The sequence below is a fragment of the Vanacampus margaritifer genome, chromosome 8 (genome assembly GCF_051991255.1).
Source record: "Vanacampus margaritifer isolate UIUO_Vmar chromosome 8, RoL_Vmar_1.0, whole genome shotgun sequence".
NCBI classification, from domain to species: Eukaryota; Metazoa; Chordata; class Actinopteri; order Syngnathiformes; family Syngnathidae; genus Vanacampus; species Vanacampus margaritifer.
In genome coordinates, this window is record NC_135439.1 from 25,140,230 (window position 1) to 25,155,680 (window position 15,451).

General features: G+C 42.5%; 1 protein-coding gene across 3 annotated transcripts in view; it reads right to left on the bottom strand.

Annotated features, from left to right (window-relative positions):
- The window catches only part of LOC144056246 (putative peptidyl-tRNA hydrolase 2), a 32,056-nt gene extending 18,554 nt beyond the window's left edge, over positions 1–13,502 (bottom strand). The window contains exons 1-8 of one of the 3 annotated variants that reach the window (XM_077572831.1): positions 13,328–13,502; positions 11,810–11,926; positions 9,630–9,701; positions 9,455–9,526; positions 9,023–9,120; positions 7,008–7,122; positions 6,773–6,898; positions 1,256–4,432 (exon numbers count right to left, since the gene is read on the bottom strand). In XM_077572831.1, the coding sequence (XP_077428957.1) occupies positions 6,812–6,898; positions 7,008–7,122; positions 9,023–9,120; positions 9,455–9,526; positions 9,630–9,701; positions 11,810–11,920 (555 nt within the window). In that variant the 5' untranslated portion in view covers positions 11,921–11,926; positions 13,328–13,502 and the 3' untranslated portion in view covers positions 1,256–4,432; positions 6,773–6,811. Of the gene's footprint in view, positions 1–1,255; positions 4,433–6,034; positions 6,899–7,007; positions 7,123–9,022; positions 9,121–9,454; positions 9,527–9,629; positions 9,702–11,809; positions 11,927–13,327 lie in introns of those variants that run through there. The other 2 variants (XM_077572830.1, XM_077572829.1) reach the window with 2 other exon arrangements.
- Positions 13,503–15,451: the final 1,949 nt, after the last annotated feature.

Consider the following 15,451-nt stretch of genomic DNA (forward strand, 5'->3'; position numbering starts at 1 on the left):
AGAGGGTGGCTGTTGCCACAAGACCAGGAGGAAGTTGGGATGGAAGAGCATGAGGAAGCCAGACAAAGTACCAGGTCACCGTATTTTGATCCTGAAAGCCGACTTGATGGTAACATGGCCAAACACACGCTGGAACACATGCCTGCTACTTCCCGGAAAAAAAAGCCAGCAAGAAGGTGTCGGGTCTGCATGCGAAGGGGCATTCGCAGTGAGACAAGGCTGTGGTGCAAATCTTGCAGTGTCCGCCTTTACAACATTGCGTGGATATCGGGGACAGTGCCTCTGGATTGTCAGACCGAGGTGGTGGTCCCCCTTTTTAACTCTTTGACTGCCAGACGTTTTCAGAAAAGGGATGCTGTCAGTGCCAGCCGATTTAAGCATTTTGACTGATCTTTCAAGGTCCACAGAAAATTTTGTGTTTGGACTATGGAAACACGCATACTACCAAATGAAAGACTGAACTTCCATCTTTCATCAGAAAAAAAAGTTTGTTTCTACCTTATTCCGTGTTTCAGTAATCAACAATAGAAAATGGTTAGTTTCACCCAAATGCTCTGTTTTGAAACAAAAAACGGAGAAATCAAGCTTTTTGTGAAACAATATTATTTCATGCACTCTAGTGAATTTGACACCTTTTTTTCCCCCATGAATGATGCCACAAACACCTAAAGAGTGCTTTACTTCTGTAAAACACTACCACCAACAATGAAAAAGTGTTTTTTGATAGCAAAATACGTTTATTTACATTCAACAGTGTAACAATTTGACAAAACAATTTGGCAAACTATTTACAAATGTGTGCAACTGTGGTACTATTTACAATTGTGTGGATGTTTCAAATACAGTTTTTCTTTTTGTAACACTCCCCTGCGTGCAAGTGGACGCAGCAGGATTTGCACAACAGATTAGTTTCACTGCGATGGCTCCTTCGCGTACAGACGATACACTTTCTTGCCGGCCTTTTTTTCCGGGGAATAGCAAGTATATACTGCAGTGTGTGTTTGGCTATGTCGCCATCAAGTCTACTCTCAGGATCATGATACGGTGACATTACGGTGGTGTTACGTCTGGCTTCCTCATTGTCCTTCAGTTCCTATACCGGGTGGTTGATCCATCTTATCCGATCCATTCATGGTGGCATCGTAGTCCATAACCAGTGTCTTCTCCGTGATCAGACTGTACCCACTCCTCCGATGAATATGCATTGGACTCTGGGCACTCTTCGTCGTCCGATTGAACGTCCGCCTGAGCAGAAGTGCTCGGTTGTGCTCCGCGTTTTCTGGCGCTAGCATCGCTAGCATCGCTAGCCGGTGAGGCTTTATGACATGATCATAGCCGCCGCGTCAACGCTTCCAACTTCAGCGTCAACCTCGGAGTCACCATCATCATCATCGTCGTCATCAATGTGCTCTTTAGCATTGGTCGATGCTTTTCGTCTTTGAACAAAAATGCTCAAGCAGGAGCTGCTTGCAACCGGTCGCTATTATGGCTTCCTCAGCCATTGTCCCCTCAACATTCTAGCTCCGCCTCACGTCTTCTAATGACGCCTACCCAATCTTGTCCAAAGAGAGTCATCGCTGCCATCTAGGGGCCAAAAATAGGCATTATACTAACTAGATCTGCTTGATACTTTCAGCACAGCTGGCCAAAGCTTTCCTCCACCCGTTTCCAAAAAAAACAAAAAAAACTTGGTGAACATCTTTTAACGTCTTTGGCGCTCCTCCGTAGGATTTTACTAAACGTTATTTAACGTTTTTGGCAGTCAAAGAGTTAAGAAGGAGGGCTGGAGGGTGTGTTCCAACTATATGGGGATCACATTCAGCCTCCCTGGTAAGGTCTATTCAGGGGTGCTGGAGTGGAGGGTCCGTTGGGAAGTTGAATCTCAGATTCAGGAGGAGCAGTGTGGTTTTCGTCCCGGCCGTGGAACAGTGGATCAGCTCTAGTCTACACCCTCGGCAAAATACTCGAAGGTGCATGGGAGTTCGCTTAACCAGTGCACATGTGCTTTGTGGACTTGGAGAAGTCGTTTGAGCGTGTCCCTCGGGGAGTCCTGTGGGGGGTGCTTCGGGAGTACGGGATATCGAGCCCCGATATGGGCTGATTGGTCCCTGTACGACAGATGTCAGAGTTTGCCGGCAGTAAGTTGAATTAGTTTCCAGTGAGGGTTGGACTACGCCAAGGTTGCCCTTTGTCACCAATTCTGTTCATAACTTATGGACAGAATTTCTAGGCGCAGCCGAGGCGTTGAGTGGGTCTGATTTGGTGGCCTCAACATTGCATCTCTGCTTTTTGCAGTTGGCTTCTTCAAGCCATGATCTTCAACTCTCAATGGAGCGGTTCGAAGCCGAGCGTGAAGCGGTTGGGATGAGGATCAGCATCTCCATATCCGAGACCATGGTCCTCAGTCGGAAAAGGGTGGAGTTCCCTCTCCGGGTCAGGGATGAGATCCTGCTCCAAGTGGAGGAGTTCAAGTATATTGGGGTCTTGTTCACGAGTGAGGGTAAGTTGGAGCGGGAGATCGACAGGCGGATCGGTGCAGCATCTGCAGTGATGCAGACTGTATCGGTCCATTGTGGTGAAGAAAGAGCAGAGTCAAAAGGCAAAGCTCTCGATTTACCAGTCGATCTACGTGCCTACCCTCACCTATGGTCACGAGCTGTGGGTTGTGACTGAAAGAACAAGATCCCGGATACAAGCAGTCGAATTGAGTTTCCTCCGCAGGGTATCCAGATTCTCCCTTAAAGAATCCAGATTCTCCCTTAGAGAAAGGCTGAGAACCTCAGTCATCCGGGAGGAAGTCAATGTCGAGCCGCTACTCCTCCGCGTTGAGAGGAACCGGTTGAGGTGGCTCGGGCATCTGGTTCGGATGCCTCCTGGACGCCTCCCTGGAGAGGTGTTTCGGGCATGTCCCACCGGCGAGAGGCACCCGAGGATGACCTTGGACACGCTGGAGAGACTATGTCTCTCGGCTGGCCTGGTAACGCCTTAGGATTCCGTCTGAGGAGCATGTTGAAGTGGCTGGGGAGAGGGAAGTCTAGGCTTCCCTGCTAAAGCTGCTGCCTCCGCGACCAGACCCCGGATGGACGGGTGAGGTGGAATAAGACAAAGTCAAACTGGCACTACCGTATAGTATCAGAGCTGTAACAGAGGGTGTCAATTACTGTTTCTACTGTTGAATTAAAAAAATATATCATAATAAAAAAAAGTCAGTAGTAGGCCAGGAAGACTATAAATTTCAATATTTGTTCCAAGGAATATTGTATTAATTTATTCTCCAAAACGTATTTTCTTAATTTTGTAGTATTTCTATTGGCTACACTAGATGTTGAATTTGATTTGTCCAATCTGATTTCTGCCTCCATATGCTGCCATGCCAATAGAATATGCCCTGGGCCTTCAGAAAAAGTAGTGCCTGCCAATGTAACTTCAACGAACGATCAGATTTCAACTTTGCTTCACGATAAAATCAACATTATCGGAAAACTCAACAATCTCACAAAACTTTTAATGACCAAGTTCAACTTGCTGGTTTTGCACACATTCATTAACCAGCATCTCGGGTGACTAAAATGCTTTTGATTTTGAATTTGTGTGTTTTATCATGTTATTAGATAATATTGTATTTTTGTATAGTATTGGTAATAGTGGTGTTATTAAGAGGTACTGTATGTTTATGCCAATTTAAGACCCAGAAATCAAATGCACCGTTCGCCATTTCTTCTGTTGCAGCTCTGATGCAGCCAGTTTGTGTTCTCTATGTGAAAGAGACTTTTTGATAGACTTTTCAATTGCACGAGAGCCCACAGTAGAAAAAACTGATTAGTTTAATGAATGAAAATGCAGTAACAATCAAGTGTCAACCCCCCCAAAAGACGTAGGCAAGTACAGTATACTTGTTGCTACATGAGAAATTGGGGGGGTGCCGGGATGACGCAGTGGTTTAAGTGGGGCTAGTTTTTAGCTGCTGAGGCTGTTGGGATGCAGGATTTGTAGCTGCTGCCGTTGTGGGCCCTGTAGCTGGTGAAGCTGGGGATGTGTATGGTGCGGATGCTCTTCCTGCCCGTGCCCAAAGTCGACAGAGGGAAGGGGTAGGTAGAGGATGAAGCGGAGGAGAAGGAGGAGGAGGAAGAGTGCACTCCACCATTGAGGGTCTGCGAGGAGAAGGAGAGAGCTTTCGCCGCGTGCTGCGGCTTGAGGGGAACTGTTGGACAGGGAGGGAATATGCGAGGAGGGCAGGGTAGTAGAGCGAGCGTTTTGGAGGGGCAGGAGAGCGGATTTGGAGGAGGAAGAGGAAGAGGAAGGGTTAGCGGGATTAGCGGCGTCTGAGCTGTCTTTAGTAGCGCTAGGATAAAACAACGGGGATTTTAGAGACGGGTACAGTGGGGAAAGTGGTTTTATGATACCCTCCCACTCATTTAGTACTTTCGTTAGCCTGTGAACACAGATGCCAAAACATATAACGATGGTCAAAAAAACAACAACAACAATATACATACTTAAAGTCTATACAAACCGGAACATAACAGTGGAGACTAATGATATAGAGACGACAATGTCTACTGGGATTACATGAAGGAAGAGACAGCAGTGGTGGGGAATAACTACAAACCATCACAATACAATGAATGACATCATAATCTGTAACCCTGTGCTTGAAACCAAGGCAACTGGACTATTTTGGATTTTTATTTGCATTGGACTTTCCAAAAACTAAAACTTCTTATAGTCCTTTAGTAGAGAATGATTCATGCTACAAACTTAGCAGGTTGTGGCTAGCCTTGGTTCATTTACAGCTCATGCTAACTTCGCATTGCTAGCACTGAGATTTTCTTGAAGCTAGACAGCATTCTCTGTGAATATCAAACTACACTTTGAATTGAATGCCAATTGAATGTGTTGAATGGCCATGAGCAGCTGGGGAGGACCTAAGTTTTGCTTGAATTAGTGAAACAGAATTAGCTCTAAGGTATTCCTATTTTTAAAGATAATGTTATCAAATGAGTCTAAAATGATATTAGTGATTTGGCATCCAAGTTTGGGGTATATTTACTAAGCTTAATTCATGTAGGTAATTCTACACATTTTGGAGGGGCGACGTCATCGGCATGTTAGCAGATCTGGCACCTAAACAATCCACAAAACGTGACTGTCCCCAATCGGACTAGAAATGTTAAAAAAACTGCGTAAGGCATAACAGTTAACAGGGCGTTGCGAATTGATACTTTTATTTTTTACATTATGCATATTTTAAGCAGTTCACATCAATATCATATTGATTTTTGATGTATCGTTACATCCCTATTTATTAGATTAAAAATCGTAAAAAATCAAATTTTCATTTAATTTTTTGGCCTTATCTCCCAGCCCTACACAAGTATAATATCCATGTTTAACATAATTGTATGAGTCTTTCAAACAAAAAACAAGATTTAAAAAATATGTAAATAATGTGTACAGTGGTCCCTCGCAAGTAGTCTTTGGCACCGGCAGTGCAATACAAAGCACCCAACACTTCAAAGTAAAAATGATTAAAATTATATAGTTAATCTCTCTCTCTCTTAATTAATCTCCTTATTTGAAAACCCGACCGAAAAGTCTAATTTAACCAGTTCTTCCACCGTAGGCATTTTGCACATTGGAAATTATAACTGGCACAAACATCTGAGTAGGTTACATTTTATTTTATATTTCTCGCAAGGTTCTTATTTTTTCGCTTATAAATCTGCAAGTTTTTTTCTTGCAAATTTGCTACTTTATAATATCGCAAATATTCAAGCTTTTTCTTGTAAATGTCGCAACCATTTTAATATTGCAATATTGCCATTATGGTGACATCCGGACACAGCCCAAGTTTTTACTGCAACCATGGCAAGTCATTCACTACTGTTTCTCTTCAAGTAGCCATGTTAAATGTACTCCATATCTGCCCACCGCTACGGTTTACATCTGAATATATTATATATATTTCAGATGCATAGCCATGTGATTGCTACTCTTCCACACATACGTCTCGATTTTATGATCATGTCCACTCTTCGTTGACTGTATTTATTAACTGACTGGTTTCCAGGCTACATAAACCTTGCCATTTGTGAGAGATAGAAAGAACATCTGTATAGATAAGCATTAGTGCACATCAGTTAGATATTTATACAAATCATACACACAAACCATAAATATCAAAACAGTCAGTAGACCCAGTCCTGGTAAATGTACGTAAACATAAAAATGAAATCCATTAGTTATTAAAAAAAATAAAATAAAAGCAAATATCATCTTTAGTTGGAAAATTAAGATGGGTATTACAAAGTCAAATGCAGTTAACTGTAGAGTTACAAGCTTGGACAGAAAATATGAATCGAAATCCAACCATTTAAGACCACAACAAGTATAGTTAGTAAATTTAACATTTTATATATCTTGGATGAAAAAAGTTGCATTTACAGTAAACACACTCAGTACTCAGTAGGGTAGCAAGGTTACACAGAACTACTGTATGTAATCTGCTGGAGTTTGTCAACATCCTTAATAATGAATAATCTTATCTACAATACAAGCCAAATCAAATAGTAACAGCATTCATCTTCTGCAACTGGAGTAAGACTTGCAAAACAAAAAACATCTAAACTTGTTCACTGTTAAAGAATTAATCTCTCTCCTCTTCAGCTCAAAATGCTCAGTTGAGCAACCCATATACAGAGTTCAAGGAAGCAAACATCTGAGCACTTGTTTATTTTTAAAGGTGACACACTTGCTTAAATGCTGCACTTACATCACAAATGCATAACTTCCTGAGATGGTCTTGAACCCATCAGAGCAGCTTCAGACTGCCAGTAACCTTGTTTACTATGTCCTCCTCACCCATGATAGCCAGGACCGTACGGGAACCAGATGCCACCTAAACAATGACAAGGTGGTCTGAATTTAGTGTTGGAATCCACTACTGTCGTTTCAGTAAACTAAGATGTGTGCAAGAACGAACGCACGCACGCGCACGCACGCCTCACCTGAGTATGCCCTGCATCCTGGACCAGGTAAGTGGGCAGACTGAGGCTCATGGCCTGGGCCTGAAACTCTAAAAGATGAGCCACATTGGTACCCTGGACCACAATCTTCTTGGCTCTGTATCACACAATATACATATAAAAAGATCATTTTCGACAGAATTAACTCATTAACTGGCAGCCATTTTCTATTAAGCACACCCTCTTCGCTCCCGGCTGTTTTACTGGATTTTGACGGATTTTGCAAAGCCCACAGAATATTGTGTGGTCTATTGCTATAAAAACATGTAACGTACCAAAAGAAAGATTAGAGTCGCTTCTTTCATCAGGATGAAAAAATATATTTCTATCCGTTTCCATTCAGCAGCAATTAGCATTAGAATATAGCTAAGTTTCATCATCATTCACAAACTTGTTGAAAACACTGGGGAAAGAGCTTTTTGCAACATGGTCCTAATTGATCTCTTATACTCTGCTGCCACCTGCTGGCCGTTATTGTAATAAAGTACTGTAGAGCAAATGAACTCGGAGCTTTCCATCATGCCGGGAGGATTAACAAAGGAACTCAGCTGGATAGTGAAACTTGCCGTTCAAAGTAAAGTTGCGAGAAGCATGGGAGTGATGCATGAGAGAAGACGCTGCCACAAAAACAAACTGGGAGGCTGCGCTGGCCGGACGATTTACGCCACGGTATGAGAATAGAATACTACGCGAGTACCAAGGTTATTTTAGTACGAAAACTAATGAAAAAACAAACTAAAATTCAAAAAACAATTTTGTTAACGAAATAAAATAAAAACGAAAATGCTTTAAAAAAAAAAAAACTAACTAACTTTATGTTTACAAAACTAACTAAAACTAAGCATTTTTTTAAAAATAAACTAATAAAACAATAACTGAACCACCCTGAAAAAAAATAACAATTTAAAAAACAAAACTAAGATGTAAATTCAAAAACTATAATAACCCAGATGAGTACATTATTAAATAGTTGAATTATTAAGCACAACCGAACTCACTGTTTTGTTCCCATTGTCTTTTTAAAACATATGATAGAATGCTTGCTAATACCGTATGTTTTAGCATACATGCTACCGTTTTATTTTATCATGCATGCTAGCATTTGTTTTTAGCATGCAGGCGCCCAATAGTACGGCCGCCTTATGTGTGTGTTAAATACAGAAATACAACCCATAACAAGAGACTGCAGTGCCTTATGGTTGTGATAATACGTTAACAGTTTTGAACATATCGCGTGTGGTGTGCAGCCACACGGCACAATGAACATATCACACACAAACCGATTTCATTCATGAATGTTTCCTGGTTAGATGGGAAATCTCGCAAAACCTCTCGAGATTTAACGTGACTTCAGAGTAAATAAACATGGTGGACCAGTCGCAATACTTTTAGCAGAAAAAAACGACATAAAAAGAAAAGGTGTAAACGGCATGCACGGACATTCTGTTGCGCCATGACTGTTTTGATTTTTGATTTTGTTGTTGTAACTGACTTGAGTGGGCAAAAGTTCACATTCGATGGCATCTGGCGCATTGGAAAGGTGTTCTCTTCATGGATGATAACAACCTGATCAACTCTATGCAAAGGAAATGTGCTGCACTGCAGCTTGAGGCAAAGGGTGGTCACCAGATACTGACACTGACTGGTTTTCTGAGCCCCCAGACCTTCCCAATAAAGCAAAACTACATTTTATTTGTGGCCAACCTAAGGCATTATTGTTAAATAATCACACTTTCTAATCAGCATCTTGATATGCCACACCTGGATTATCTAGACAAAGGAAAAATATTCACTAAGAGATCTATGAACAATATTTGAGAGAAACGGCCTTTTGTGTATGTAGAAAAACGTTTAGATCTTTGAGTCTAGTTCACAAAAAATAGGAGCAAAAACAAAAGAGTTACGTTTATATTTTTGTTCAGTGTATGCATGGAATGTTTGCTGTTTACATAAAAATGGCTGACACATGAGATAATGAATTTATGATTTTGTCATACCCACTATGGTCCCACTTCCAGGCCATCTCCCTCCAGCTGTTTTTATCCTGCAGAGTCTGGTACAACCCCACAGCAGCATGTCCTACCTGAGCTGCGACCTGCACAAAAAGTCACAACACTTTGGCTACGCATTACAGCGGAACTTTTGTCTCATCGTTATCTTCTGATCTGGAATCCAAATTTCTTTGGTAGCAAAAAAAACAACTAAGCTGTAATACTTTTGGAGGGGAAAGTAGATTGGACAATAATTTGTAAAAATAAGAAGCCCATAAGGGTATTGACCCATAGTATAGATTTGTGGAAAAACATGAGATTGACCAAATTTGGGCACATGAGGGTTTGGTCCGACAGGAACGCTATGCAAATCAGCTAGAGCAGCAGCAGCAGCAGCAGCAGCAGCAGCAGCAGCAGCAGCAGCAGCAGCAAATATACCTTTCCAACCCCCATAGCAAGTTCCATGTTGACCACAAACACCATTTTGTACATGAAGTCCTCATCTCCCTCCTGTGGAGGAGACATGCGAGATACTGAGATTTGGCTTTGGACAAACTCAGGAGGTCTAATGAGCCAATGTGTACCTGTTGAGACTAAGGCTAGGTTAAGGCACCTCATTCTCCAGTTTGTTGAAGTAGTACATGGCCGCCTCCTCAGCAGAAACATTCCCAGTATGCAGGAGCGCCTACAAATGAGAAGAAAAGAATCATTACAATCACCGTGTAGGCACTGAAAGACAATCACTGAAATGGAAACGTACAAACTGAAAACATGCACAATTGTGACCTCAACCATCTTTGATTACATACCGAAATTGATGAAAACTGTGACTAATTTACAGTTATCCATTCACTTACCAATCAAGGCATAATCCCTACACGACTGGAGACCAAGACTTTATTGAGACAAAAAAACTCACTGAGACAGGTTTTTTGGCAGTCGAGACCAAGTCAGGACCAAAACGGAGGCTACCAGAGACCAATACATTAGATATCAAATTTAAAAAAAACATTACAAGGTTGAACAGTTATTTGGATGTACACCCCGCCATTGTTATTTACGTTGCAACGCATTAAGTGAGTAGTGACGTAGAATGGCAGCAGGCTCTCTGCCGAGGAATGTAAAACGCCTATAAAGAAAGCAGGTTAACCCTCGTAGCATTCCTAAAGAAACAACATGCGATTGGGAGAGTCACCCTCCCCTACGCTGTGCTCTCATCATTTACCAGACGCATTCAAGAGTTTTGATCGTCCCTTTAGGAATGGTACGGAGGCTTACCTTGCTTTTTTAAGAGGTGTTTCACATTGCTTGGCAGAGAGTCAGCTGCCATTCTACGTCACTACGAACGGAATATGTTGCGATGTAAATAGCTGCGTATGTCCAAATAAAGTTTCTATAAAATCTATTTTTGAAAAATGAATCTCATAGTTATGTGAGTAACAACCAAATACATAATGTAGAGCAAGCTTGTCATGACAGTCGGGGTTCCTTTTAAAAGGTATAGTGGAGGATGTCTTTTGGCTGTGTTTTCCGGGGGTGGATCATCTTAATTATTCATCCTCCATCCTATCAATTATTCTGGAGAAATGTTTACATAACGGCGTCATGCAAGCTTGTTCCTAACTTGTTTCCACTAGCTGCGCATGCGCATTTCGAGTGCTTATGTAGCCAGTGAGCTTCGGTTTCAGCCATTCATTGTAGCTCCACTATTCTCACTACGTACTTTACTTTTATTTATATGAGCAAGGCCAGCTGCAGCGGGGCTGGGTTGTGGTGGGTGGCGGGTGGGGGGTGCAGGGGTTCCTGGGGGTTTGGAGGTGGGCGGGGGCTGAGTTGTGGTGGGGGGAGCGGGGGCTGTGGGGTGCCTGGTGGGCCTGCAGTGCCCCGTTCTGCTGCTTTGGGCTTGGGGCGCTTCGGGCTCCTGGATTTGCTCTCCGGCCGGTGGCCCCTGTGGGGCCCGGGGGTTGTGCCTTGGCGCTGCCGCAGCCTGGGGGTTTTGCTCTGTCCTGACCAGGGTCAACGGCTCCCCTTTTTGGTGGAGGTTTTTCATGCATACCAGATCCACTACACCGGTGGGTAGTAGGTGATGTCTGGTAGGTGCTGGATTTTACTTTTCTTTGATCCTTACTCAGGTCTCCTGACAACTTCACGACTCTAGCGGGATTCTGAAGTATTTGGTTTTGGTGAATGGTATGGGATTTTTAATAGGTTTTAGGTGAATTAATGAGCACACACTCACACGCATGCACATATGCACACGCACAAACAGAAAAAAAGAGCGCAATGATATGTCGAATCGTAAGATTACTAAATGAACAATACTGCCCTCTCAAGAAAAAAATAAAATAAAATAAAAATTGTATACATACCAAATCTGGCCAATAACAGAATAGACTCTCTCCTTTATGTCTTGTCCCATTCTATTATAATCTACTTAATTCCCTATGTGGAGGTTGCCGTCACTTCGAGGATGGTGGGGGGCTAGTAACACGTGAATTGAAGGTATATTTGTTGTTGTTTTTTAAATCAAGTGTTTCTCCTATTATCACGTAATAAAGTTGAAGAATAGGAGATCAGTGCTGATCTCGACCTGTCTTAATGGAAAATCCAGTCCAGCCATGCAAAGTCTAGCCAGTCTTAGACTGAGACAAGACCTCTTCTTTTTTTGATTGGAGGCAAAGACGAGACCTAAAACTTTCAAAACCTGGTATTGAGTGTTAAAACACTAACCAGCTACAAAAGATAGGAGAGGACACCTGCACAGAAGATTTGGAATAAAGTGCATTGTTCTACCTTTTTAGCTGCCTCTTCTGGAATAGCCAGGTCCCGAAGTTGTTGCAAAAACACAGGGTTCACATCCTGTGAAGCCAAGCCTGGCGGGCTTGGTTGCTTTGATGGCTCCATATTTAACTGTACACAACAAAATCAAGAGACTCAACACGACAGCTCATTCTTCTTAATACACCTAAAAGGGGGCGGAGACTCTGTATCTCTGCTCATGCTACTACTACATGCTACTTTACTGGAAAACTGTATATTTTCCAGAGCTGGGCGCGTCAATAAATTTTGAGCGTCCGTCATTCGGCAATTATTAATCGTCAGCGAAATGGGCGTCCGCCATGGCATTCGTCATTGACCAACTGAAGGACCTTCTGTCATATTGACTGAATGCTCACTTTTTTTTCTTTTTAAACCTAACCTTAAAGGGATTGTTCAGGTTTTTGGACATGAATCTGTATTAGCGTATTTCCACTGGAGCCTAGCACTGCTGTGCTCAGCTCGCTGGCGGGTCAGCTCAGCCCAACCCATGCACGCACTGTGTTTCCACCTTCCAATGTGCATCTGGGACGCTGGGCGGAAGTAACGCATAACCGACTGCGACAATAGTAGAGCGTGGGAAACAACACATAACCAAAACACGGAAGCCATGGAGGACGACGCTGCCCGGTATTGGTTGCTCGTTCAGTTTTTTGTGTTGCTTCAGATGTGGGGCTTATTCAGAGCTCGCAACGCAAGGAGGATCGCCGCCGCGAAGAAAAGGACGATGTTTTATCATCGAAAAAGCCCTCGAGGCTATATATGCTGATAGCAGTGGGAGCGAAGAAGACGAACACTTGTCGTGGTGTTTTACGTCATGTCCTGGGCTCGCTCTGGCCCAATGTAGGCGTGAGGGCCACGAGCAACTCCGCGCGGTCTATTTCCAACACGGTCAGCTGTAATGGAAACGCTCGCCAACACCGTGCTGGGCTTCGTGCGGTGCGGTGCTGGGCTTCGTGCGGTGCGGTGCTGGGCTTCGCGCGGTGCGGTGCGGTGCGGTGCTGGGCTTCGCGCGGTGCGGTGCTGGGCTTCGCGCGGTGCGGTGCGGTGCTGGGCTTCGCGCGGTGCGGTGCGGTGCGGTGCGGTGCGGTGCGGTGCGGTGCGGTGCTGGGCTTCGCGCGGTGCGGTGCGGTGCGGTGCGGTGCGGTGCTGGGCTTCGCGCGGTGCGGTGCGGTGCGGTGCTGGGCTTCGCGCGGTGCGGTGCGGTGCTGGGCTTCGCGCGGTGCGGTGCGGTGCGGTGCTGGGCATTACATATCCCCCCCAATCCATCCATGCATCGTTCCATCCATCTTGTTCAACCAGTTTCAATTATACTTTATCCGTCATTATTATTTTGTTAGACAAATAATCCAGTGTATTTCACTACATCCCCAAAAAAACCAAATTCATTTCTGACAGTTGTCCAATAGTTACTATCAATTCCTCGTTGCTTACTTTCGGAATAAGACAGTGTTAGCATTAGCCGCTAGCGGTATTTCCAATATTATGACTTACCAGTTGTAGCAGACGACTCCAAGTCAGAACTTTGAGAACAATTTCAAACACCGCAGTATATATTTTTTAACTGCACCTCTCCTCTGTGACTGCAGGGTTCATCTACTGACTCGATTCATTTACTTTGTATTCACTCTTCTTTTTCCTCCTCCTCCTCCTCCTCCTCCTCCTCCTCCTCCTCCTCCTCCTCTTCATCTGACTTTTTAGCTGCTGGTGAAGAACGAAATGGTACATTTTCGCCACCTATTGGTTAGGAGTGTGGACTACAATATGTAACACGATTACATTTATTAAATAAAAAATAAAAACAAAAGATAAAATAAACTCTATATTCACCATATTAGCTGTGTTGGAGATACCCAACTAATATCCTATAACAGTTATTTCCTGGATGTTTTTGTAGAACATTAATTATTGTTTATGCTTTATTCAACACATTCCACATTCAACAGTAAATACCACAGAAGTCAAAATAAAATAGTGCAAACTCAGCACAAAAAAAGGCACAAAAAACACCTCAAGTGAAATAAAATATAAATTTTTAGCTTCTCTGCCTTATTTTAGCAGACACGAAAGTCTATATAATTTCAACTTTTGTTTTTTTCCTATCATGTTTTACTGGGTATATTTTTGTGTAGAATTTCAAAGGACACCACTCTCAAATGTTTTGGTAATAAAAAATTTGTGAGGCAACAACCAGATTTCGGACCAGGCTATAGTTTATATAGAGAGTTCCAATAAGAAATAATGGAGCCTATGGTTTAGTAGAAAGCGCACTCTGAAACAATGACTGGCTCGATTTTTCTTGTGATGACACAAAAAAAACGAAATTTCCCACGTTTTATAGAATTTGTAACATACGTACACACCTTGGACGGAAACAGCTATACACAAAAATAATAGAAGTAGCAAGTCTCAACCAAGTAATCGTAAACACATTATCACACATTTACCAAGGAGGAGAAATGTAAAAAAATAAATAAATAAAATAAAACAGGCCCCCATTTTTACAGGAATTGACCACCACAGATGTCCTAATATAATATTCGCGATTTTTCTTCAAGAAGTTGAATAATAATTTGTCTTTTTTGTGTGCAAATTTCTTTTCAAGAGACAGACAGGTTGCAGTATAAATAAGTCTCAAAATCCCTTCGGCTTTTTGTAACCATTGGTTAATTCCCCCCCACTCTCTCTCTCAGAGCTCCCCCCTCACTTTCTCTCCCCCCCCCCTCTCCCCCCTCTCTCTTTACCCCCTCTGTCTGTCGTATTAACACAGATTAATCACACTATTAATTTTGACCACAAATTATCCTTTAGCTTGACAGCAGATGGTTACATTAAAGGTATCACAGGTTGTATTTGATCAATAAACATAACTAAATGCATTAAAGCAGAGGTGGGCAATATCCGTCCTCGAGGGCCGGAGTCCTGCAGTTTCTGGAGAATTCTCACTTTGAACACAGGCTGATTCAAATCAACAGGATCGTTATCAGGTTTATGCAGAGCTTGCTGATGAGCTGATCACATAGCTGTGTTGAAGAAGGGCAACATGCAAAACCTGCAGGACTTCGGCCCTCGATGCCCACCTCTGCATTAAAGCAAAGCAAAGCATTTAATAAATGCTTGCGTATGACATTCAGAATATTTGTTTATGTCAAACTACTGGGGTCAATTTTTTCATTTTAAATTATGCAAGTAATTAACTGATTAGAAAAAAAGAGGAAAAGAGTGTGCAGTGGATCAAAAAATGTCAAAGATGTCCTCAAAACATTAAATGTCGAAATAATTTCTATATAACAGGTACTCTTCAAATTTGGCGGGCAACATTTTTTGATAAAAAGCCTTTTTAATGAAGTGATTAATCAAAATTCTAAGATGTGACCAATAGTTGACAAGTACCTTTAGGGAAAGTTCTGTCATAAAAGGATAGTGATCACTTCGTGGTTCCGTTAATATCTACATTCCATTTACACACTCCGGCAAGTAAATATGCAGAGGTGGCAAATCCAGGTCCAGAAAGTAAAAAAACCCTGCTACAGTTTGGCTTTAGCCACAGGTACTTCTATTCAAATGGCAGGTAACAAACTTTTACCGACAGATTTTTACTTTCACAACCTGGACTTG